The 26,613-nt window shown below is 41.9% G+C and overlaps 1 protein-coding gene across 2 annotated transcripts in view; it reads right to left on the minus strand.

Moving 5' to 3' along the window:
- Positions 1–333: 333 nt before the first annotated feature.
- Positions 334–26,613, minus strand: part of pcnx2 (pecanex 2) — a 29,365-nt gene continuing 3,085 nt past the window's right edge. Inside the window, exons 5-40 of one of the 2 annotated variants that reach the window (XM_034099996.1) lie at positions 24,837–25,339; positions 24,519–24,713; positions 23,869–24,366; positions 23,584–23,779; positions 22,838–22,988; positions 21,244–21,386; positions 20,758–20,836; positions 20,431–20,566; positions 19,327–19,469; positions 18,784–18,937; positions 18,435–18,467; positions 16,918–17,089; positions 16,632–16,742; positions 16,079–16,170; positions 15,556–15,665; positions 15,088–15,196; positions 14,528–14,620; positions 14,259–14,409; positions 13,551–13,692; positions 13,276–13,453; positions 12,546–12,654; positions 12,138–12,267; positions 10,752–10,810; positions 10,254–10,469; positions 9,268–9,521; positions 8,235–8,468; positions 7,645–7,748; positions 7,233–7,377; positions 6,920–7,150; positions 5,096–5,253; positions 4,781–4,897; positions 2,906–3,084; positions 2,371–2,537; positions 2,211–2,285; positions 1,362–1,538; positions 334–740 (exon numbers count right to left, since the gene is read on the minus strand). In XM_034099996.1, coding sequence (XP_033955887.1) covers positions 567–740; positions 1,362–1,538; positions 2,211–2,285; positions 2,371–2,537; positions 2,906–3,084; positions 4,781–4,897; positions 5,096–5,253; positions 6,920–7,150; positions 7,233–7,377; positions 7,645–7,748; positions 8,235–8,468; positions 9,268–9,521; positions 10,254–10,469; positions 10,752–10,810; positions 12,138–12,267; positions 12,546–12,654; positions 13,276–13,453; positions 13,551–13,692; positions 14,259–14,409; positions 14,528–14,620; positions 15,088–15,196; positions 15,556–15,665; positions 16,079–16,170; positions 16,632–16,742; positions 16,918–17,089; positions 18,435–18,467; positions 18,784–18,937; positions 19,327–19,469; positions 20,431–20,566; positions 20,758–20,836; positions 21,244–21,386; positions 22,838–22,988; positions 23,584–23,779; positions 23,869–24,366; positions 24,519–24,713; positions 24,837–25,339 — 5,918 coding nt within the window. In that variant the 3' untranslated portion in view covers positions 334–566. Of the gene's footprint in view, positions 741–1,361; positions 1,539–2,210; positions 2,286–2,370; positions 2,538–2,905; positions 3,085–4,780; positions 4,898–5,095; positions 5,254–6,919; positions 7,151–7,232; positions 7,378–7,644; positions 7,749–8,234; positions 8,469–9,267; positions 9,522–10,253; positions 10,470–10,751; positions 10,811–12,137; positions 12,268–12,545; positions 12,655–13,275; positions 13,454–13,550; positions 13,693–14,258; positions 14,410–14,527; positions 14,621–15,087; positions 15,197–15,555; positions 15,666–16,078; positions 16,171–16,631; positions 16,743–16,917; positions 17,090–18,434; positions 18,468–18,783; positions 18,938–19,326; positions 19,470–20,430; positions 20,567–20,757; positions 20,837–21,243; positions 21,387–22,837; positions 22,989–23,583; positions 23,780–23,868; positions 24,367–24,518; positions 24,714–24,821; positions 25,340–26,613 lie in introns of both variants that reach the window. The other variant, XM_034099994.1, reaches the window with a different exon arrangement.

The following is a 26,613-nucleotide window of genomic DNA, read 5'->3' on the forward strand; positions in this document are numbered from 1 at the left end:
CATCAAGTTATCCATAGCAGTGTTTCTGTTGAGAGGAAGCAGCTCAGAGTGCTGACTCAAAGCCAAAAGGTCTCATGGATCACATGCTGGCTGAAAAAATATATATAGAGATTTTCTTCAAAAGCGGAAACAGAAAACTGCATTGTTTGTGAGCCAGAAACAGCATTGGAGAGGTTTGTATACATGAAAGATGATTTCAAGTTGAAATGGGGATGTAAACTATGCATTTCACACTCTAATAATCAACAATAAGGCCTTTTCTTAACAAAGGTATAACTTCCCATCTTAAAATACCCATTTAAACAAAACCTGAGTTACAAAGAAAAGGCAGGCTAATTTAAAAACGTCTTTATTTCATCAACCGGATCCGGGATCATGTTTTTCAGACTTGTTTACATTCAGACAACAAGGTGAGAGCACATGCTGAGGACAGGAGAGGAGGCATGTTCGAGTGCATGGGTGCTCTGTCATACAATCTTCTGTATGTGTTTGTGGATATGTGTAACTTTTTCCTACAGTCCTCTTTGTATATGGGCACGAGAATGTGTGTGTGTGTAGTCTCTCTTTCAGACAGTCTTTTGTTCCGTGGCCTCCGGAGCTGTTGAGGCAGATTTGGAGTCCTCCTGGGTCTCGTCTAACTCCTGGCTGCAGCCTCGCTCAGCTGACTGCACGCCGTCTTTCACCGTGACGGCTGCGTTGGAGTAGCTCGCGTCGATACTTTCATACGGCTCTGATGTACACTGAGAGAGGAGGAAGCAAGGAACAGAAGCATTATTTACATTTCATTCGTTTCTCGCCTGTTCTGTAATCACAACATCTGGGTCTAAAGTCAAATTAGCAAGAAGGAATTTTATTTTCCCACCGTGCAAGAAATATTCTATCTATGTTTTGATGTTTATTTTGCCTATTTTGACTGGATTTCAAAACACACATTCCCGAATTTAACCGGCACTTTTAAATGATGTAAGTTCCCATGTGACATGACTTTAAATAAAGAAGCATCACTCGAGGCTGCAACATTGATTACATCGCCAATTCAAATTCAAGTTAGGGAATACAGTCATTGTTGACGTTCGTGGAACATTTCACCAGAAAGATGCTTAGAAATGCAAATGTTGTCCAGAGGGTTCCTCCAATTTGCAAAATGCGTGTTGATCTGCCTATTATATTTGAATACTTCGGCAAAGTTTGACCTTCTTGTCAAATACGCTCCCCGGACCATCAATACCACTCTCTGAATGTTGCTAAATATGAAGCTACATATCGTTCTGTATATATCCCAGCTTGCCCGAGTGAATGCTGTAATGAGGGGACTACATTTTGCATGAGGACCTTTACATGCACCTGTTGATTTTCCCTACCTGCGTGGCTCTGCTGCCGGACCGGTGCGAGGGGCCCATGGCGATGTTGACGCTGGACGAGGACTGCGTGTCCGTGGTGTTCCCCCCCTCAGCAGCGGACAGCCCGGAGATCACCAGGCCGCTGGAGAAACTACGCTTCCCAAACAGCAAGCTGAGAGTGGACGAAGATGAGGAGACCTGGGAAGACATAGGTGTGTACAGGAAACACTCAGATTAGAGTAGAAGACACACATATGCTCATGCACAACAATTATCTGTAACTGAGAATAAGTCAATATTACACTACAACCACACGCTTTAGCCAGAAGGTGTGAAATGTGTCCTTGATAAGATGTTGTTATAATGAGAGAGATAAAACGCTGAATGTTGCTTCAAGTATGCAGTGATAATTACATAAACAATTTCACATTTGCACAAACCATATGCAGTGTAATTCAGGGGGTTTACTGCTCAACACTTAAAATACAGACAGCTGGTGTGGCATGAGAATCCTGTCATGGAAACATTTCAGTTTGAATGGAGGGGGTAGGCCTATACATGTTGCTATTGCAGGTTGAAGCACCTTTCTGACCTCTTAGATATTTCTATCTTTCATAATGTGTACAATATAGTAATTAAACGTCTCAGACAAACATTATATTTAGAGTTATAGGATAAGCAACCATTTGTAAGAGGAACTGTGTATTCTTTAATTTAAACATGTTTCATACATACAGGGGTTTCATTGCCCTTTATCATGATTTGGGTAAACTGCAAGTGTATAATCTCCAAGTGAGTTAAAAAAAAAAGTATCTCTTCATCTGTTCTCGTGTGTTTGTCAACAGAAGGTGTGGATGTATAGAAGTGAACCTGGCTGCTGCGCTGCTGATGCTGCGCTGCCTGGATTTGCGCGTTGATCCCACCGGCTCCTGAGAGACGGGGGACCTGAAGAGAGAGAAACATCCTCTTGTTGTTGTATACTCCTATTAGAGGATGCATGCTTCAGAGTGTGTGTTTGTGGGGTGAATACCTGTGAGAATATAGAGGCTATGGAAGTGTTGAAGGACAGCTGACTGTTGGACAGACGCTGGACGAGGCCGTGGGTGGAGCCTGAGTCCAGGATGGGCCCTGATTGGCTGGTGGCGGGGGGGCGCTGACTCTGAGGCTGCACCGACCGACTGCGGTACTCTCTCCTAGCTGCAGGAACACATACACACACAAAAACGTTATAATCTAAAACAAGAATAAACACGTGTGTAAAGATGTTTTATTTGTGATCAGTCTGATGAATCATGTACCTTTTAATACTTTGTAATACAAAATAACATTAAATCAGTTCGCTGTTTAACTTCAACGCACTAGATGTAAAAGTAATTATTGTTCATTGTTTATTACACAATATCTACTGCAAACATTATTCCAGGGACACTTCACATTAATGCACATTTCCGTAAAATAGTTTGCCACGAGTGTGTGTGTGTGTGTGTGTGTGTGTGTGTGTGTGTGTGTGTGTGTGTGTGTGTGTGTGTGTGTGTGTGTGTGTGTGTGTGTGTGTGTGTGTGTACCTGCGTTGTGGTGCCTGCGGCTGTGTGTGGTCCTGGTTCTGTGCTGGTAGAGGCTCAGGCTGTTGGACGCGACGGAGGACGGCCGGTTGTTGCTCAGCGATGAAGAACCACCAGCACCGCAGTCCACATCCTCCATGTTCACACCACTGTTACAGCTGGTCAGGTTGTCCTTACGCACCCTGAAAACACACACACACACACACACACACACACACACACACACACACACACACACACACACACACACACACACACACACACACACACACACACACACACACACACACACACACACACACACACACACACACTTACTTATTTAGTTCAGTCTAAGGGACACAAACTGGCCATCAAAAATTTAGCAACTCTTAAGTATTCTAGCTAGTTTAACACACATAAGTAAATACACAACAAGGGAGATGTTACGTAACTCTGCTGGCAGATGGAACACACACTACTGCAGCCTTCCTCTTAAATTACTTAAATGTTCAAGCTGACGAGGCACAGCCCGTCTCCCTGGCTCCTCGGCTACTTACTGAAATTAAGAATACACCTTTAACTCGAGGCCAATGAAACCGGATTTACAAACTAATCTAATCTGAAAGGAAAACTCAGCCTCTAAGAAGCTTAAGAGAGAGCCACACACACACATTAGCCGACCTGCAGAGGTTAATGCAGAGCCTATACAATAAGCTATGCTGTAGGGACTGGGTGAAAGAGAAAAAGATAGAGGGAATAAAGGAGCAACAAGAGTAATATTTTTGGCTGTCCTCCCACTCTGCAATCCTCTCTCTCCCACTGCCCTTGTGTCTGTGTTTACAACGACATTAAGTTGGCAGTCCCTCCTCAGCACCGACTTCCACTAAGTCAATAACTGTAAATGCACAGAAGCACTGACTCAGCATTACACTGCGGTTTGCACCTTACCCAGAGTGCTTTACACCAAATACAACCAGCTGAATAAGTAAACACTTTGACGTTACTATACTACATTGGTTAAGATCCCTCTTGTGGGTCTTAAACCCAATGTTGTGTTTTGGTGTCCCAGACCCCCCGAAACAGCTAAAAAAAAACATTCTTATTGCTGTTTTATCAATTTAATACTTCATAAACTTTTCTAATTTCACAATGAGTGCTTATCAAGTGATCGACTTTCTTTTCAAGAGGGTACTGGATCTTTTGCAGCGCTTGAATGTATTTTAGTGCAATAACTCCATTATTTTAACACAATAATAACAGTTATTCTAATGGGAAATTATATAGTATTGGTTTTTGCCACTTATAATTAGGTTGCTTTGTTTTTGTGATTGTTTGCACTCCTTTAGTACAATGTCAAAAAGAGCCTTCTTTTTTACAAACAACAAATTGAAACTAACCACTATCAGTGTGTAAGACATATTACAGTACATAGTGTGCTTAATGCTTATACAGCTCACTTTGAAGCGATGTCAGCAAGAATTATTAAGGGAAACAATATTATGTGTACCCGAATACCACTTGAGCAACAACCCCAGGCTGAAAGGGATTACATATATGACATACTGTATATGTTTTTGCTTTATAATGCAAAATAAATTAAAACGAGCTGATATAAAATGTTGAGATACACTTCTGAGCTTTCCGGGTATCTAATTTAAGTACGTTGTTCCAGGAAATGAACCCATGACCTCTCAGTCACAGCACTGCCTTATTACCCACTAGACCGAACTTATTAAAAAATGATGAGAGACTTTAGCATGTGAGGAATGTTAAGTTATCAGTACACTCAAAGGGAGAGTTTTTAAGGGAGGTCCGAATAGGCAAGGAGGAAAGGACTGTGGTGGGAATATAATATATGCTTTTAAATATGCAGACATGTATTTATTCTCTACTGACCGTAACCATTTGGAGCAGAGCCAGGATCGTATGGCGTCCAGGCTTAAAGCGCCTCCTCCGATGCTGCGGAGCGAACGATGTGTTCCTGCGTACGATGTTGTCAGTGGTGACACATACCTAGAAGATATAGAAAAGACATCAGCGAAAGGAGACCCCTACACATAGACAAAACTATAACGATTTTTTTTGTTGTCATATCCAAAATGCATCCAGCAGAGGGTGAGTGAGCAACACTGATGCCAACTTTAAATTCAGTCATGAAAGCTTGTAATGTTGGTGTCATGCTCAACACTTGTAGCTGTGACCGACACGTACATGGGGTATCCCAGCGGCTGGTCGCAGGACGAGTTCACCATGTTCCTCAGCGCCTGCTTGGAGTTCTGGATGCTGCCTCGCTCCGGGTTACGGTTTCTTAAAAACACCAACTCCTGCTGCTGGCCTGCCCATAGACCTCGCACACACTCCTTATTGATCTGCAGACAGAGAATCAGATTACATCATATAAAAGAATATATAAATACTTTTTAAAGTAACTTCTGTTTTATCATCCTCCATTGGAACAGATATTTACTATGTTCCGACAGCTTCTGATAGCCTGTATATAAATCCCTATTCTAATAATGTCACCTAGACAGTACAGAGATTTATATGAGGAGCGCTAAACTTGGAAGCAAATACAATTGTTTTATCATCTATTCTCGCTTGGATAAACTTTGTTTGTTGTCCCTATTCTGCTCCTTTTCAGGTTCATATGTGTATTTTGTGCCTCTACTGTGACACACTTTAATGTTGAAAAGATCTTTATTTTTCTCATACCTCCTGTTCTGCAGCACCTCTTTTCACCCTCTGTCTGAAACCAGAGCCCATTTTACTTTGATCACTGACCACTTAGATATGTCCCGCCCCTTAGCCTATCACGTACAATGTGTTGGAGCGCTAGCCTATAGAAGTGTGAGTGTTACATAGTGATGCCATTATATTAGGTAAGTAAATAAAGCAGTCAAATTGAGAGAAATTCCCTCTGGAGGACACACTACAGCAGTGGTTCTCAAAGTGGGGGGCGCGCCCCCCCTGTGGGGCGCAGAGGCATGCCAAGGGGGGCGCAAGAGACCAGGAGGAAAAATTAATATACAAAAAAAAAAAAGATTTAAAAAAAAAAATCATAAATTGAAAAATTATTGATTCGAAAATAATATGATGCAGTACAGTACTATTACGTCTGGGTCTCTGTGTTTCATTAAAGCTCAGCTCTGTGTGTGTCTGCGCGAGCGAGAGAGAGAGAGCGCACCGGTACCGGAGATCGTTGTTGTTAGCTTCTGGTGCTAGCGAGCTACGCTAACGGATATAAGGAGTTGTTTCAACAACAAGGTGGAGGAGAGTCCTCTCCTGTCAGACTGAGAGACTCAGTGAGCTAAAGGACTCAAACGTTTTGGTCACCATTAATGTAAACAATTATTTCCGAGGCACACGTTTATAATGATCATTATAGTTATAAAAAAATAAGAGAATAAATTAAAACAGGTATGAAATAGTATATGACAGTAAAAAAGGAATAAAGTTTAAAAGGGTGATTTGTAAAATATCCATAAAGAAAAAGTAAATCTGTTTCCAGTTCTGTTTCAAATGGGTGTTGAGAGATGTATCCATAGATCTCTTCATGTTGCTCTCAAAGTGCACCAGATTGATGCATTTAACTTCAATATTTAAAAATAAATCTTCCCGGGGGAGCTTGCCCCCGGACCCCCCTATGTGAGGTCCACACACCACCTATAAAAATAGCACTTTACCAATTACCCCTGCTTACACCTATATGCCTCGAGCCTTCATTGTAACTGTCACACTGTGTATTTGCGTGGGGATTGTTGCAGTAGAACATTCCACTGTAGCGCTCGGTACATTAATGGGAAACCCTAAATGTTTGAGCACCCTCTATGAAACGTCAAGCTACCCCACAGCACCCCAAAATAAATCTCTGGCGCCGGCACTGAGCCTGACTATTTGTGTTGGGGGGGCCCGACTTATTTTTTTCTCCAAAGGGGGGGCCTGACAGAAAAAGTTTGAGAACCACTGCACTACAGGAATAGGAAAACCCTAAAAAGTATTTAACAACATTTTCAAAGTCAAACAATGGATTCTTACCTTGATGACCTTGAAGCTGAGGTGGCGTTTGTACAGCATGATGACCTTATACTCGTCCGTGCCGTCGTCGATCATGTGTCTCAGAGTGAGCAGCGTGTCGCGGCTGGAAAGCACCGCCTTACGCCAGGCGGGGTCGCTCTCGTGGCAGATGACCAGGCTGCTGCGGTAGTTTGTGATGGCTTCGTACAAGATGGAGGCCTCCTCGGTCTCCTCCAGGCAGGTGAAGTGATCCTGAGAGGCATAATGGAGGACTTTAGTATTTTGATCAGACTGTAGAAAACAGTGCGAGAATAAGAGCATCAGTGTACTTTACCTGATGCAGTTTGAGGCTCATTCTGACTGCAGGAGCCACCACTTTCTGCAGGAGGTCAAGGTCAGCAAAAACCCACTCGTCTTTGGTGGCGATGCGGAAGTCACCTTTAAAAAGGGTGTTGAAACCGTACAGAAACGATTCCAGACTTTGAGGGGAAGGCAGAGGTTTGTGGGGGAAAAGTAGATATAATGGGAAAGAGGAGAAAGAGGGGATATGTTATGAAACTCTGTTTTTAGATTATAAAACCACACAAAGACAGAAAGTCATGAGTTCAGTGTTTGGATAAAAAGTTGGTTTCTACCGCCCCCCTCAGGTGAATCTATCAAACTGCAGGCAACGCAAATAGTAGGCCCCTGCTACTGATACTCTGAATAAACTGTTTGTATTGCTCTTTAGCTTGAATAAGGTTTACCTGTTGGACATGTTGTGCGATGCCGTGCCGAGGGATCTCCTCCCCAGGACGGAGAGAGCGTAAGACAGAGTGACCAAGGGAGAGTCTTCATCACTGTCCACAGGCTGGACACAAGCACAAAGACAGGGGAAACATGAAGACACCGGCATACAGAGAACATGTAAAAACAAGTACAGATCCTTCTCAAATGTTGGTCTTCTTATGACCTTAAAATGTACAACTATTAGCTTCAGTGAAATTCCTCCGAGATGCACCACAGATGTTATGTAATTTATTGTATATTATTCATTCTAAATTGAACATCTGTCAATGAAAATCTATTTCCCCCTGGGATTATTAAAGTATTTCAGATTCTTTTTTGAACAGTATCAGATAATCACTAGTTTCCTCCTCTCAAATGAGAATATTTGCTGGATCATTAAACTAAGAATGTCAGACTTTGAACTGCTGGTACGAAAAAACAATCAATGTAAATATTTTGTTAGGCATTTTTTAAAACTATTTTCTGATATTTTAAAGACTAAACGGGTAAAAAGAAGTTCAGCGAGACCCATGATGAGGCTTGATAGAATAATCCTTAAGTGGCGTACCGTCTCCATCTTCCCAGCACAGTGCTGGATCCACTCCAGGTAGACGTTGCAGAAGCTGGCGCGCGTCACTCCCTGAAGGCAGTGCACGTAGTCTTCATCGATCTTCACACTAAAGACCTGAGGGTCGCGCTCGATGTGGTGCCACTTGGTGTAGGACAGCAGCGCCTCCTGCACCGTGACGTCTTTCAGCCAGGTGGAGAGTTTGGGAGACTGGATCAGGTAGTAGATGATACACTGGGGGGAGGGACCAGATCAAAAGAAGACACTCAGCAAAAGGAGAGCACAACAGAAAGAGATGGCTGTGTTGTCGATGCTGGACACATCTGGAGCAACTATTGGCAAGCTGTCGTGTGTAATAATGATTAATGCATAGATACAAGTCTATCTATTTAACATTTTGGCAGGCGAACACTTAAGAGCCCTTGAGACTAGAGCGGGTGATTGAATATGTCAAAGGTCGATGCCTTATTAGAGCTGCACGATATTACCTTCCATAACAGAGACTCAGTTAATTCAGTGTATTCAAATATCATCTTATAAACAACAAAAAGAGATAACAGGACGGCGTGAAGTATGCTAAGGTATTTTGACATTAGATTGTATTTTATAATCTAAAATAAAAACTAATTTAACATTTATTTTACCTCTGAAATACGTTAAGATAGGGACCTAATTTACACTATAGCCGAGCTTAAACAAACACAACAACAACAACAACAAGAAATAATAGGCACTATAATAGATAAATAAGAATGAAATAAGATAAATTATGAGTTCAAATGTAATTCAAATTAATCAACCAAGTAAAAATTAAAAGTCAGGTCCGGTGTAACAAGAACATATGTTTTCAACTGACACAAACCAACTAACTATCCTTGCAGTTTAAATGTTTACATCAGAATAATGTTTAAAGAATTATAACTAGTGACGTAGTAAGGAGGCAATATGTCTTGTATATCTTTACTTTACCAAAGTGATATCATGTACTACTTCTGTACACACACAGAAACAGCTACACACAAATGCAGCGTACCTTCAGGTAGTAGGTGATGAGCAGCTTTCGGAGGTCGTACACCTGCAGCATGGTGGCGGCGTTGTTCTCGCTGATGCTGTAGCCCTCCAGCAGGTACTTGGTGGCCATCACCTCCCAGGCCAGCCAGCGCAGGTTGAAGGCGGCGTTGCAGGACAGCATGTGGGGCAGGTGCCCGGGCTCACAGCAGCAGCAGGAGTCGTCCTCCTCCACCCCCTCCGTGATGGCCTCCACCTCCCGCTGCTGGCAGTATGTCCCTGGGAGATGGAGAGAGATGAAGGTGATCATTCAGAGAGCGAGTTATAATAATATCTTTATTGTGTTAGCGCTTTTATAGGTGCTCAAAGTCGCTTTACAGAGGTAATAAAACCGGACAACAAATAAATATAGTAAAAGTCACATTAATATCGAGCAATAAAACAATCGGACATTAAAAGCCAGTTTGAAGAGGTACATTTTTGTACATTTTTTGAAGGTGAGCTTGTCATTCCTTTAAACTCCAAGGAGGAATAAAGGATGTTATCATGGATCACAATAAGACACAATAATGTTGGCGTTGTCTTATGCAACTATTCATATTTTACACTGCACTTGTATTCTATTTTTTTTTTACATGTCTTATTCTAATTGAATTTGTTTTATTTTTATTTTATTCTCTTGGCTTTTTTAAATGACTGTCATTGTATAATGTGTTTCTATTGCACTATATCTTAAGAAGAAGAAAGAAGAAGATGGACTTTTATTGGAGGGGGAAATTCAGTTAATGCTTTAAAGGTTTTTTGTAAAGCATTTTTTATTTCCTAGGTGCTTTATAAATGACATACATTTCTGACGTTTTTATTCAATGAGACTTACAAAGAGTCACTTGAAACGTTTTCGATATATTTTGATGATTTTCAGGATAGTATCGTAAACGGCATAATTTCCGATTATTGAGACCTTAAATGTCCATATCGTCCTTTGCCTCGGTAGAGAGCGTCAGACTGTACCTCTGAACTCCAGCCCCCTCAGCTGGAACGTGACCAGGCCGTTTCCGATCTCGATGAGATGGACCAGGGCGTTGAGGTAGTCAGACGCCAGGATGAAACAGTCCCCGGCGCTGTAGTTTCCCCATCGGCCGAGCATGAGGTCGCCACAGAGCGAGTGCTGCAGCGAGCGGGTCAGGTACTCGTAGAAAATGGAGTTTAGGTTGCTATCATCACACCCTGCAAGAGAAATACATCAGGAGAATGTCATGACAGATAGATGAATGTGTGTGAAGAAAGGACAACGATGGTGCACAAAAGTCTGGTAGCTTCCTTCTCTAATTGATTATTAACTATGAAAATACAAATATATTAAAGGAATATCAATATAGTAATGGAACAACTGACTATCCTAATTTATCTAACAAGAAACACTTAATGTACAATTGTTTGATTTATAGGAGACAGCCAGGTATCTAAAAAAGGATGCACCCGGTATTTGATGTAGTAAAAAATACTCACCTGTCTCTTTATCCACTTGGGACACCAGCCTGCTGTTTGAGTTGTCAATACGCTTTGTGCTGCGAGAGACGAGACACAAAACACAGTTAAAATCATAGATTGTAGAACCCAAAAAAGGTTTAAAGCAATCAAACAAAAGGCTTTAATCCAAAAGCTTTCCCAAGAGTGCGTCTTGTAAAATAAGGGGGTCCAAATGTGGCAGATGATCGGACAACAACAACATTACAATAAAAAAAGCTGATTAGGACAATATATCTTATCGAAGTTTCCCTTACACTGTACAGTATAACCATTTTTAAGTTTGTCAGAAACATAAGATCTTAATCTGTTTCTTACTGAATTAAATACATATCATTTAGTTGTAAAACCTCTGCAGCCATCAGGTAATCTTGCAACTAAATATTTGAAGACTCAACTATTGTGTAGTTGTTTTCCATGTCTTGTTCCTTGGTTGTCATGTTCTCTTGGCAGAGGCTCACATCAACAAACCTGTACAACTGCTGCCTAAAACACGAACATCAGTCAGTGATTTCACTGTCACGGGTCTCAGACACCAACATCTAAATATAACCACACAGGCCGCTTCGTTTCAAACCTCTGAAGTTTGGAGAACAAAGCTACAGGAGTATTTTCGAAAAGCTCTCCGTGAGCTGAACTACAAACAGCCTCTCACATCAATAAGTCACAGTGGACAGAATAGTGTACGTGGTGTAAGTGTGAGCGAGAGAAGAAGAAGACGTGACTAACTCTGCTCAAAAGGATTGGCTTAATGTCTTCTTCTCCAGAAAATATGTATTGTTAATAGTTAATATTTTGAATGTATAGTATGAAAGAAATCATTAGTTACAATTTCAAAATACTTTTCAACTTCCCTGCTGTGCCAGTGCCTCTCAAAACCAGGCCCATTTATTTCTACTGAAGCTGTAAGTCTATTAAAACATGTCAAAAATATATACTTTTAATTATATAAAAGGTTTAATAGGTTCCTGAAACAGTTGGGCACTAAACTTTTAAATGTTATTTTGCTCGTGACTATTTACAGCAGCAGGATGGGATTACAACATAAACTGCAGTGTGTGTTAATAGTAATGAATGAACATGCAACAGTGAGGCTCATTAATGTCTTCAAGAGTTGTAACAGTTGTGGTCTGTGGCACAGATAAATAAGATATTGTTAATCAGCCTGGCTACAAGCATGTGCTAATATTAACTTGTTGCAATATTGGTTTTAGTATTTTCATTGGATTTGTCGACACTTGAGCCAATTCTTCAAATAGCAGCGTGTCAGGATTTTCTCAATCTGGATTCACGATGCGAGTAAACGGTTTCCACACACCTCCAGGCTGTTTGGGATCTCATACTACACACACATCGTCAGGGCCTTACTTGTAGTTTCTTTCCCAGAACTTGATGGGCCGTGGATAGGAGGAAATGAAGATGGCGCTGCCCAGGAAGGGAGCCAGAGGAGTGTAGAAGATGGTGGTGAGCAGAGTCTGGAGCAGCAGCATGGCAGAGTCTAGACACACACGCAGCTGTCAAGGAAAGAGAAGCAGGTACTGATGGAGGCACACACACACACACACACACACACACACACACACACACACACACACACACACACACACACACACACACACACACACACACACACACACACACACACACACACACACACACACACACACACACACACACACACACACACACACACACACACACACACACACACACACACACACACACACACACACACACACACACACACACACTGTACAGGTCTTAGAGAAAGGATACGAGGCACAGCGAACGGCTGAGCGAAGGCATGGAACGCGCTGCCCCAGGCGATCTGCCAGGGAGCGATGTAAACCAAGATGAAATGGAGCTTCAGCAGCAGCTCACGCATCTGGAGAGACACAAACAACACACAGTCAGTCGCCTACAAACAAACCTCATCAGAGCAGAAGCAGCATTTAAGGGATACTGAAATATTTGACATTGGAGTTTATTACTTAATTCAAACTAACTTTGTCCCATGGCAAAACAAAGTGAAAACTAAGTCCACAATGGTTAACAACAGGCATGTCAAAATGTATTCCCCTTTATATGTAAGTGGCAATAGCAGACAAAACATAATGCAGTAGTTGAGAAGGCCATTTTATGATCTTCTCCGATGACAAAAAGTATATCAACATCCAGTTTTGTCAGATCTGTTGCTGACTATGAAGATTCGTATTGCTGATCATTACTGATCCTCCATGACAAGTCTTTGGAACTCTTCACATTTCATTTCCAACACAGACTTTCTGTTAAACATAAACTATCTCCAGAGCCAAGGTGCATTATCCTCATGTCTTTTTCTTTCTTTATAAACTTTACCCAATAAGTTTGTTTCTATTTCTGAGAAGCTGTTGGATTCTGTGTTGAGCGTGTGAGTGCGGTTTTGGTGTTGGAAAGAGATAACTGTTTGTCTCTATCATTCACAGACACATAGACACACACAGAAACACAATCCCTGCTCTTGTACCTTGTGAAAAATAATAGACATGACGAAGAAGTCCAGCAGGAAGCTCTCGGAGGCGTGCGGACAGTCGAAGTGGAAAAAGACGAGTGTGAAGAGCAGGGTGAGGAACTGGAAGCTGGGGTCGCAGAAGGAGGAACGCAGGAGTTTCAGTCCAGCGACAGTCGTCAGCAGAACGTCACAGCTGGAGGCGGCACAGAAAAGAAAACAACAGATTCAAAAGGTGGTCCACCACACACACACACACACACACACACACACAGACTCACACACACACTCACTGGATTCCAAGCTTCTTGCGGTGGCTGAGGGCGAAGCCGTCATTAGTCAGCGCGCTCAGAACGATGGCGGGATACACCACGTACTTCTCAAAGCACAGGAGCCCCACGTACAGTCGCTCGAACCACATCAGCACGGCATCCTCTGTGACACAAGAAATAACAAAGATAACACGGGTAGACCATAATCACAGTTTTATACAGAGAGAACTAGTTCAAGGTTTCTATAAGGATGGGTTTAATGTACTCGGGAGACGAGGTCATAAGAGGACTTGTTGATTGTTGTTAATTCTGCCAGGGAAGGTGCCTTTTTAGCCATTTATATATATATATATATATATATATATATATATATATACACACACATATATATACTGGGCTGTCCTGTTTTTCATTCTTACCATGTTGCTGTATAAACCACTGAATTTCCCCACGGGGATTAATAAAGGTCCATCTTATCTTAACTTATCTTATTTAAGTGTGTTTACCCGTCTCTTGGCTAAAACAATATCCCTATCAGTATCACCGCTGAAAACATTTTCGTACATTTTTAAATGTAGAATTCATGCAAAATATGAAGCCATTTCATTACTGCGTGGTCAAAGGACAAATGTAGACACCTTTAAAGCCTTGGCGATTATGTTTGCTCTTTGCAGGTAATACTTATTTATTGACAGAAACCTCTGGACTATATAGAGTATGCATGCTGACCTCTGGGTTCAAACTGGTGGTACTCCTTAGTCTTGAGAACCGGATGAGAGATCCACAGCCAGGGGTGGTGCTTCCTCAGCTGGGGGATCAGGTAGTGGGTCACAAACCCCACCGTCCCCGCCAGAGCGTACAGCACGATGGTCACAAAGGGCTGGATACAAGTTGGTTTACCATAAAAGAAACACAATGAGGATACATACTTCGAAGCAAAATCCCTTCCTGCAAACAGTGACAGAGATCAAAAGTAAAGTGGGACAGAAAGAGCTCACCTTGAGAGACAGAAAGACGGTGCTCGCAGTGAGGGCGAAGGTTAAGATGTAGGCAACAGAGCACACGACTACATCCGACAGCAGGATCTCCTTCTGCGGAAAACAAGTGGGAGGGAGGAAGAGCTGCAATCATCAATAATCCACACGGAATGAAAACCCTCTCCCTAATCACACTCATTTAGGTGGGAGATTATTTCTGTCCACAATCCACATTAAAACTGTGCAAGGCGGCGGGAGGCTCGTTCTCTCTGATGCATAATTCCCTCTCATCCCACTGAATGATCGGCAGCAGACATTGTTTCATCATCTCGCCTGCAAATCTGAGTTTCAAACACTGTGGCACACAACATGTAAGAATTCAACAACTCACATGCATGGTGCTATTAAGTATTGACTTCCTGATGTGATGATTGTAAGTTGACCAAGCTAAATATGGCTCTGGGCGGCAGCGATTCAAAACAATAAAAACAGTTTACTTCATAGGATGAACATTTGCACTGTTAAGTGTTTTTATGACTTCACGGCAATTTCTGATTATAAACCAAACCATCGTTAGTTACCATCGAGTTTTGCAGTTTCTCTGGCAGCGGGTCTTTACTTTCCGTGTCTTCCTCCTCCTCTTCTTCACTCTCTGCCAAAGTGGGCATTATCTTTGACTTGACCAGAGATCTGTAAATAAGAAATGCCACATGTGTAGGATGAGACATTAGAAATAAGAAGATAGTGGTTGTTGAATAATATAAAGAGATGTTTGTATGCCAATCCTTAAGGAAAGCAAAAAACTGATCTTTTATAAACTACATTGTTTTCCTCACAACAAAAAACACATGAAATTCAGGGTTTTTTTATGTCTGAAAAGTATTTCACACACACACACACACACACACACACACACACACACACACACACACACACACACACACACACACACACACACACACACACACACACACACACACACACACACACACACACACACACACACACACACACACACACACACACACACACACACTCTCTGAACTCACATTAGTACAGAGGGGTCGCTGCTCTGTCGGCTGAGGTGGTAGGAGAAGACCACCAGAAGGCCACAGAACCCAGAGAACAGAGCTGGTGTGTGCTGCTCATCCCACGGCTCCTGAAACACACACACACACACACACACACACACACACACACACACACACACACACACACACACACACACACACACACACACACACACACACACACACACACACACACACACACACACACACACACACACACACACACACACACACACACACACACACACTCACACTGTGAATAATACTGCCGTGCACCACCAAATGATTGTAGCTCTTCACTCCTAAAACCTTCTTCCTGCAGCTGCAATCTTGTCACTGTTGAAGAATGACTAGCAGCGCTTTGTATTTGTTGCTGAAATGGCCTCCTCTTTTATTGGATGACCATGAGCCATAAAAGGAGAATAGGAGAGGAGAAATGGCTCTACTCACATCTCCTAACTGCTATATGCTCCGTTTTGTTTTACATGCAGTTCATTTGTACCTTGAGAGCTCCGAAGCAGAAACCGTAGAGCAGAGAGATGGCGATCAGACTGCGCAGGATGCCATAGACCGCAGAGACGAGGCTCGTAGCAGCTGAAACACAAGTTAGAGAGAGGATGAACAAATGTGCATAAGGATTCAACAATGAGAGCAAGGTTATAAGCATTTACTCTAGTATTTGTCTTGTGTTTATATAATACTACTCTTGTTCAATCACTAAAACGATGTATCTTTACTTGAAGACCCTGAAAATGTAATTTCTCAATCCTTTTGGTTTCACACATAAATACACTTTTGGGCAAAAGTAAGAACCATTTTGGACTTTACACTTGATATATTGTTCCTCTTATCAATGGACAGTAGTTTGGGAGTCTTAAACTCTTATTGATTAACGTCGACAAATATTTAACCTCATGGAGAAGATTCTCAGCGACTTGTATCCAGTTTACACAGATTACAAACCTGAGCCTTAAATCCATTGATGCATTCAGAAATGACCGTTTACAGTAAACACAGAAAGGAAATGAACATCCAATAGAAACACTTTCACCAACCTGTTCCTCCAAATAAGTGCATGTCGATCTGCTCCAGCAGGTAGATGGTGAAGGTGTTGATCTGGGGGAAAAGGCCCACCAGGAAGGTGAGTGGGAAGCAGTAAGTAAAACCTGTTCAAGGCGAAAAACATGTATTAGTGCTTATTTTGAACAGGCATTAAAACAAACAATAAACTACAAGAAATAAAATATGTGACGTGTACTAGCAGCCTCAAAGCCGCCTGAAACTAATCTCAAATTGAGCTATGTGTGAATTGTATTTATCTCCTGGTACATTTATCCCTACCCACTAGCAGGTCTCGTAAGAAGCCCAGTGCGTCGTGACAGGCGATGGTGACGCCGTACAGGGTGGAGACGGGCAGGTCTTTGCTCCTCAGGATCTGCTCCAGCAGCCAGATCAGAGCACAGAAGATGCAGAAGTAAGCCGCTCGACTGTAGGCCACCAGCTGGTTGTGACCCTGCAGAGAGTAGGAGGTTAGGATATTAGTAACAGCATGATAATAACAACAGCTAATGATAACCACAATATTAATACCATTTTCGGTCACATACTGTAAGGCAAATCTTAAGTCCTTTTCACAGTAACATGACACAAGAGCACTATAAGGGGTCATACAGTACATGTATCTTCTGTGGTCACATTGTTTGGGCATCAGTCAAAACCCAGCAAAAGTTCTAATTAATTACCCTAAATCAAGGATGGGCAAATGGCGGCCCGCGGGCCGCATGCGGCCCCCACCTCCTCTTTTTGCGGCCCTCAGATTAATTTATAAACAACGTAATTAATAAAAAAAATGTTAAAAAAAATGTTTTAATATATTTTTAATTTGTTTTACTTGTAGTCCTGATACCGTCCACTAGACTCCTAGTTACATCACGAGCTGCGTACATGATTTCAAATACCGCAAAATAATCTGTGACGCAGTATTGTGTTTGTTTCCCGGGGAAACCCTCACAAGAAACACCGGCTGTTGTTATTCCTGCTGTGACGTTAAGTTGCCTCTTGTAATTATGCCTTTACAAGCTTAAAAGTTGTATTTATCATCTGAATTTGGCAAAACAAGTTTAATATTCTTAAAACCAAGACTTTGTTTATTTGAAATCAGATGAAAACAAACTGTCGCGGACCCTGCCGTGTTATCTATGATTACTACGCTTTTCATTCATAATTTCAGCGGGAGGGAGGGGGAGCGGCGCTGAGGAACAGCAGAGTGCGGGCTGACGGGTGTCTGTGTTGACATTCCCATTATTGTGGAATAAGGGGAATGCAGAGACTGGCTACAAGTGTTTTAGGTTCAAGTTAGACAACTATTGTCTGGGTTAGTGTTCATGACTTCATGTTTACGTCATCTTAATGGTTAATCTCAATACACACACATTTTCCGTGCTTTCCAATAGTTTAAAATAGTTTTATTCCACTGTTTAATAACCTGTTCAATACAAACATGCCACTTGTAAAAATGAAATAACATTTCTGTGAACTGATATTTGTTTAGTGAGCTTATTAGAGGATGTTCCCTTTGATTGTAAAATGTCAATGAAGATGTCAGACTTAGTATATTTGTTAATAATTACATACAACACATGGAATTTTTGTGTGCGTGTGTGTTCCAAGTGAATCTGCGGCCCCCTGGTGGCCAGTACATCAACGATGTGGCCCCCACCACCATCAAAGTTGCCCATCCCAGCCCTAAATACTGGTAATTATAATGCAGGGCTAAATATTTATTTGAATGAATTAGTTTTATCTTTACAATGTAATATTTCCTCAAGAAGTCAAAGACAAGGTAACATTAAACTCACATGTGTCGGTGAAGCTGCATCCGGTTGAACGCTCTGGAAAACAAAACCACAGAGGCCAATGTTAAATTAGTATTTGTCAAATTAACATGAAAACAGTTTTGTCACGTCTGAGAGGAAGCAAAAAGGAACTGGCAATGCATGAGATCAGTTTTCATGTAATCTACATTAGGTAGCAAACATTCTAAGCTCACACATGAATGATTCCTTAACGAAGATAGTTTTAGGAATGAAATGTTTGAAATAAAATAAAACCTTTTAAAACTTTAACCGTCGCAAAACTATCACACACTTCAGTCGAACAGTTATGATTCAGGTTAACTACACAAAGCTATTGTTCGGTGCTTTTTACCTTCAGTAATGAATACTGGCAGCTGGCGATGACCAGACAGAACTGGAAGACCCAGAAGTCTTTGAAGCAGCCGTGATTGAGGAGCACAAAACCCAGGAAGGACACCATGAAGGCCATGAAGATTGCCACTAGATTTTCAAGAAATTCCTGGTTTCTATACAAAAACAGCACAAACAAAGGCATACCTAACGAAGAGCATCATTCCTGAAGAGTATTGATGATAGACATATATTAATGGATTGAGTTAATGCTCAACTGATGATTACATGTAACATATATGACACTGAATTATGACAAAATGGACCAACCACACATCTGGTGACTGGCTTTATACCGTATGGGTCAAATCAACTGGAAAATCCGAATTTTTTGAATTTCTTTCCAAGTTTGACAGAGAACATATAAAATAAACTGACATACCAATGTCTAATATAAATATTATTTGTATAGTGTACATTTGCGAACTGAATAACATGTATGATATTGGATTTATATACTTCAATACAAGTAGGTACAATGGTAAAAAGAGTTTGTGTGGATTACCTGTCCAAAAGGGCAAGCAGGGTGAGTCTGTCATATAAAATGTTGATCCACTTCCCAGGAAACAGTTTGAGTTTGTAATAAATCTTTCTGGTGGGTTTCTCCTGAGTGGAGGTCTCTGACGACTCATCCAAAGAGTCCTCTTCCTGACACACAAACACAAATAATTAATACCTACATGAATTCATATGCAACATGATTTTCCATGTAGGATACTTCAAAACATAGTCGGGATCATCATAAGAAGACATAACAACATATTTTTCACAATGTGCAAAACACACACTAAGTGATGCATTAATGATTCAGCCGAGAGTCTGTGTAGTTTCATCTTAAACAACTGATCCTGGCAGCGTGTGTCCCCCTGCTGGTCTGTATGCAGCACTGATGTAAACTGATTTAGATGTGTTCATATGGCCACTGTTCCAAACATCAGCAGTTTATTTCCTTTTGTGCAGTTTATCAGTGAGAATACACGATAGTAAGAATCTGAAACCCACATTGTTTGTATGCGTGTTTGCTTGCTAACAGCTTCCTTGTGCACTCCCTTTGTTGACACATTGCTACAATTCTTGACACGTTGCCACCCCCAACTATTGAGTAGTGCAATAGCTTAAACCAGTGGTTCTCAACTGGTCAGGCCTCGGGACCCACTTTTTCCTTAGTCAATAGATCGCGACCCGAAATTTTGAACCACTCAAATCTATTCAACAAAAAATCCTGCAGTAATATATACGCTTTGCCGCATACAATATTAATTAAAGTGAAATAAAGTGCATATATCCCTTATATTTTTTTGTTCTTTCATTCACTCGAAACGGGTCCGCGACCCACTTTTGGGTCGCGACCCACCAGTTGAGAACCACTGGCTTAAACAACCCGGAGAGCTGGGTATCAAGTCACCCTCGTGCATTTACAAAAACGCTCCACAGCAATTATACAGACTACTACTGGTCAAAACCCATAGGATTTAAAAGACCCGTAACACATACTTCCATGCGTTTTTCATTAAATAAACAAATCCTTTCTTTAGTCGAAGTAACTCAGGTTTTTGAGATCATATATGGTATGCAGGAAAAGAAAGAAAATGTGAAAGCCGATGGACACCTGGAATATCTCAGGGTGCGTCCTCCGGGGCCGGAGCCGGTGTGCCGGGATGATGCGTCTCTGGAAAGGGCAGTCAGCGTGGCCCCCCGCCAGCCCGTCCTGACCCTCAGAGTTAGACGAGGTTGACAGCAGGTCACTGGAGACACACAAAGAAGAGGGTGACTTCTCTACTTAGGCAGTGATGGTAGTTCAGAATGAGATGCAAAGGTAAGAGGAAGTCAAGAAAAGCACACAGAACAGGAAAAAGGGGATGGATGAAATTGATAGAAAAAGTAAGTTTTAAGGAAGAAATAATGAAGAGGAGTAAGACATATGTGTCAGCAGTACCACATGTTGCCAGTGATGAGCTCTGCTCCGAGGGGCAGGTTGAGAGCTCTCTCTGCGTACAGCTTACGAGGACGGTCTCCTGGTGGGACAAACACACATCGAACACGTTTCAGTGAATAATGAATGGGAGATAACGAACAAGCGGGTGATGAGGAGCTAAACAATTATGTTCCATTTTTTTTCAATTTTATTTTTAGCAAAGCAGACAAACATCCAAAGAATAACTGAATATTTGATCATTTATTACATCGTTTTAAGCTGTTTTAAAAGTGAATCCTTCAGCTGCTGTCACTAATACTGTGAATTTGTTTGAAATATCAAAAATCTGTCAGACCGCCCCAGCAAACAGTCAAAGGAGCCAGCTCAAATAGACTGCTCAAACTGATCAGGGAACTGCTGCATGTGACTCATCTCACTTTGTTTCCAGCGCACACACAACATTACATAACATTTTAACTGTTGATTTTCTTTTTGATGGCTGCTTACTGTGTACAGTATGGAAGGTGTAGGCATCTTCTTTGTTGGTGGCCTCTGGTCTGCAGATGACCTGCAGCATGGAGCTTTCTGACTGAGAGGTTTGGGAAGGCAGCGAGTCGTAGTCCGGATCCTTCTCTCTGTCCGTCTGAGGACTGCACACAGGAGAAACACTATTCATTTCATTTCAAACCTTTATTTATCCAGATTGGTCCCATTGAGATCATAGATCTCCTTTTCAAGGGAGACCTGCAGCAATTAGGTTCCACATAAAACATAAAACAACATAAAACAATAGAGGATATCATACAACATATTTACAAGCTACATTTACATACTTATCAACATTTACAAATACCCAGTTTCAAAGAGCATTTCACTTAGACTTGCTTTAAAAACATTCAGAGGAATAAAATTGCTCAGTTTCAATTTTAGCTGTAGACTGTTCCAAGCAAGTGGCGCTGCGCACATAAAAGCTGTCTTACCTAAGACAGTCCTTGCTCTTGGCACATCTAACAAGACTACATCATGTGACCTCAGACAATAGCTGCTTGCAACTCTCTGTGTTATCAGTGAACAGATGTAATACGGGAGTTTACCAACACGGCTTTATAAATAAACGTGTACCAATGACTGAGCCTCCGTACAGTAAGGGATGGCAAACCTGCCTTGGTATACGGTGTACACAGTGATGTGTAAGTGCTTTACAATTTGTGACAAATCTCAGTGCGCTGTGATAGGCGGCATCTAACTTGTTCAGGCAATGGGCAGGTGCATTCATATAGACCAGATCCCCATAGTCCAGCACAGGTAAAAAGGTCACAGTGACTAGCCTTTTCCTGGCTCCAAAAGAGAAACAGGACTTGTTTCTGAAGAAGAAACCTAGTCTAACCCTCAGCTTTTTAAGTAGGTTATTGACCTGAAGTTTAAAAGTGAGACAATCATCAAGCCAGATACCAAGGTATTTATAACAGGTAACCACTTCAAGTATTATTCCTTGCGCAGTTACAATATCCAAAACAGGCTCTGGTGTCTTTTTAGCTTTTGAAAAGAGCATTACCTTAGTTTTTTCAACATTTAAAAGAAGCTTTAGTTCAGAGAGCTGAGTCTGAATAATGTTAAAAACAGTCTGCAATTTAACAACAGACTCCTTAATGGAGGGACCTGCACAATACATCACAGTATCATCTGCATAAAAATGTAAAGTAGCTTCATCGACATTTTCACCTAAACTGTTGATATAGAGAATAAAAGTGGACCTAAAACAGAACCTTGGGGTACACCATTAGCAATGTTCAACCACTCAGAAGACAGCCCATCAAAGCGAACACATTGGGACCTTTCAGAGAGGTAGTTTACAAACCACCCCACTGCATGGCTGGATATGCCTATACTGGCTAGCCTCTGCTTTAAGATGTGATGATCGACGGTGTCAAACGCTTTGGAAAGGTCAATAAATAGGGTTGCACAACTCTGCTTATTGTCTAAGATACTCGTAATGTCATTCACCACTTTCATTCACTATAACTGGAGATGCTGGATGGATGACTGATTTCAGCACTGTGCATATTTTCATTGAAGTGTGTGGGTGTGCAGGCATGTGCACCTGTCAGGGGAGACTATTGGGATCTGTGTGGGTGGTATGGCCCACAGTGTGTCGGTAGGCAGACTGGTGGGTGGTTTGGGTCGTTCTGGCTTGTTTTCCGTGTTGCTCTCTGATATCGTCTTCTCTTGTCTGGAAGTCGCACTCAGATTCTCTGCAAGCAAAGAAAAATGGAAATGTTTTTGGTTTGAAATAACAGAGCTGATCTTCAATTGGGAAAAGCTTAAATGTATTTGTTTACGTTTTCTGTTTTCTACACGTTTTCCTTTATTCCAACACAAATCTGCTTTGGTTTCCTAGCATGGGTCTTGCTTTTTAGCTAATTTGCCTATTGATGTATATGAAATTAACCAAATACTTATGATTGCATGGTATTTTATGCCGCTATAAGTTGTTACTGAGCAGTACCACTTGCTTACGAAAATGTGTGCTTCTTAATTTATATAATTTGACCAAAGTGAAAAAAATAACTGCGCAACTGAGTGACATCATACAGTATTAGCTAAAAACACCACAGTCATTTGAACTAGAAGAAATAGTTAGAATCAATGCATTGTTATAACATATCTTTATAAGGATAGTATTAGTATAAAGATGTAACCTTATATAGCTGATGGGACCATGCACAAAGAGAAACAGTAAGAACTGCAGCTCATAAAACGTTACTGAAATGATGTTTGCGTACAACTGAATAAAATGATGCATTAACACTGAATAACATGTAGATGATGAAAGGTAAAAGAACAAACCTTCTTTCTGAGATTCCCATTCCTCTGCAGGTTCTGCTTCCTCTTTAGGTTCAAGCCTCTCCCCTTCCTGTGAGCTGGCCCCTCCCGCTCTGATACTGAGCGACCCCAACAGGGAAACAAACTCCAAGAAGTTGGATTCGTTGGGAATCTGACCCTCCTTCGCTTCCAGATCTGACTTTGAACTGGTCATGGTGTTCTGATAGGGAGACACAGATTTGAACTGTATGAATGAACAGATGGATGGAGATAACTAGAAATAGAAACAGAGACAAACATCAAACATACTGTGTTATGTGAGCGGTCTGAAAGCAGCACAGCATCTTTCCCGCTGTCCATGCTCAGGCCACGGATGTGAGCTCTTCCTCCGGGCCCGTAACGACCCAAAGCTGGCGGCAAACGCAGGAAACCATATGAATCCACATTAGGGTCCAGAGGATCTGTGTCGTCGTGGTGGGAGTGGACGTCGATACCTGACGAGCTGTTATCATTGGTCAGCAGCGGGCTCTGTGTGCTGTCATCAGTGATCTGCACACCGAGGTGTTCCAGTTCTGGATCCGGACCCTCCAGTGTGGTGAACTCAGAGGTGGATGTTTCTCTACACAGGTGAAACTCTTCACTTTGGCTGGCTGTTGGCTGCTGTTTCAGGGTGGAGTCGGCCTCTGAGCCAGCTGCTTCTTCGTCCTCTCCCTGTCCTTCATCTTCCACCGCCAGCTTCTCCTTCTCAGGGGAGTCGAAGGTGATGACGGGGATCTTGATGTGACACTCTCCTGCATCCTTCTGAGCCTGGGAGGACACAAATGTCACGCACACTGTATTATACAAATGTAACAACACCTAGACGTAAACCAGGTTATCATTTAGATGAATGTTAGTCATGAAAAATAAGCTGAAAACATTAGAATAAGACATTGACGTTGGTCTGAAATTATGTTTACCTGTGCATTCTCTAAAAGGCTCTGCTTGACACTCTCCTCCAGCAGAGCAGCAGTCTGAGGGTCGCAGCTCATGGTGATGATGATCTTGACTGTGTCACTATCGACCAGCCGAACCGATGCAGACCCGGGGGCGGAGTTGTCTACCAGAACCACTTCAATCTCATCAGAACAGTAAGTCTCCTCTACTGGCATAGCCTTAGAGACAACAACAAGGACAGATGGATTTGTACTCGGGTTCAAAATAAAAACAATGCAATGATAGTTTAATCGCTTCTTTACCCTCCAAACTGTATAACAACTTACTTCTTCGAGGCCTACCTGTGCATGAGCTTCTTGGATGTAGATTAAATCCTCCTGACGGTCCTGGGTAGATGGGTTACCCTCAATTTCAAGTGAGTTGTTGTTTGCATCTGGGGGCTCTATTTGCCCCTCACTCTCCTCCTCGCTCTCATCTCCACTTCCCTTGGAGGGCGGCAGACCTTCATCAGCTGTTTCCCTGTCTGCAGTCTCTTTATCCTCGCTGACGTCTTTTCTGTCCTGCTCAGAGTCTTTCTCTAATTGCTCTCTGTCAATCCCGAACATAGAGCCCTGAATGTCTATCCCCTCTTCCTCAGTTTCAATTATTTCTGCGTCCATTTTCCCTGTCCCGCTGCCAGATCTAGGCCGCATCTCTTCCCTCTCAGCCCGGGACGGGGTCCTCTGCTGGGCCTGCAGCAGGGGAGCGGCCTGGTCTGGATTGGGGCTGGAGAGGTCATCTGGAGAAGGGCTCGGGTTCAGGATTCCCTGCACAGGCCTCTCCTCTGCTGCACAATCACCCTGTCCTGGAACAAAACGAAATGAAAATTCAAATTAATTTGATTTAAGATGTAATAATAATACAATATACAACACAATTCTACAATACTTGAAATGGACATTTTGTATTCTCTGGAGTGACAACCCAAAAAACATCCCTATTGTCTACAGCAGTATTTGCCAATCACATCCTAGAAAAATTGCAAGTGCCAAAGGGGACCGTTCCTCCTGCTTTTAAAAACGGATACACTTGAGTGCAGTTGTCGTCTGACGCTCTTTACTCCAGAGTTTGCATCCTTTTTATCAATAAACTGACTTTTTTTCTGACTCATCATCACCAGTGCATTAGGTCATTTACAGGAAGCAGGCAGCTAATCTTGTTGTCTGACTATTAGTTCTGCACTTTGCCGAGCATATTCACACTAATGATGTGTTCCAGCATAGATTAACTGACTTGACACTACACAGAACACATGTTACCCCAAATGACATACAGCTCCTCATATCTGTTCAGAAACTAGACAAAAGTTAAACAAGTACAAACCACAGACTTCCTGTATCATGGCGAATACAGTCGCTGGTTTATGTATGTCTGTATATGCCGTTGTTGCGAATGTGGACGGTCAGAGCATATATAACGTTAGCTTATCCAAGCTACATTTAGAAAACACGCATTTTAAAAGGGGTTTTCGCCTGCCGTCTGTCTGCAGACTTGTCAAAGCATTAATTCATGGTTTTTACTAACCGGTATCAGTATGTTGTTACTTCGGCATCATTTTGAAACGTGTATTACAATTAAATCACGGTCAAATATGTTCATCTTGTTGTAGTTGTAGCCCCCTTGCCAGCGATTCTCTCTCTAGTTTAGCATACTCAGCCCGACTCAGCCTGGTTGTTCCTGGCCCTAGAACCACGATTTAGTCGGGCCAGAAAAAAGGTGCCGCACGGCTCGGCACGCTTAAAGCGAGCTACCCGCTGCAGTGGAAACGCGCCATCAGTAGCCCAAACATATTTGCCTTGATGCCAGGATTATCATGGTGTTTTCAAGATTCTTTTTCACCAAAGACAAACAATAACACAGAAAAACCAAGAAGATTAAGTTAGTGATAAACCAACAACATCTGAGTACTGTTTTCTTTCAGGTCTGGTGGCTTTGAAAATAGCATGGATAGATAAAACTTCCTCAAATATGGTGAACTCTTAAACTGATATTAAGTCTGGCAATAGCTGTATACCTAAAAACACTCAATAATAGCGTCCACAGCGATTCATTGCTTAGCCTCGAAGACGTTACTTCTGT

This window comes from Pseudochaenichthys georgianus, chromosome 15 (assembly GCF_902827115.2).
Source record: "Pseudochaenichthys georgianus chromosome 15, fPseGeo1.2, whole genome shotgun sequence".
Lineage (NCBI taxonomy): Eukaryota > Metazoa > Chordata > Actinopteri > Perciformes > Channichthyidae > Pseudochaenichthys > Pseudochaenichthys georgianus.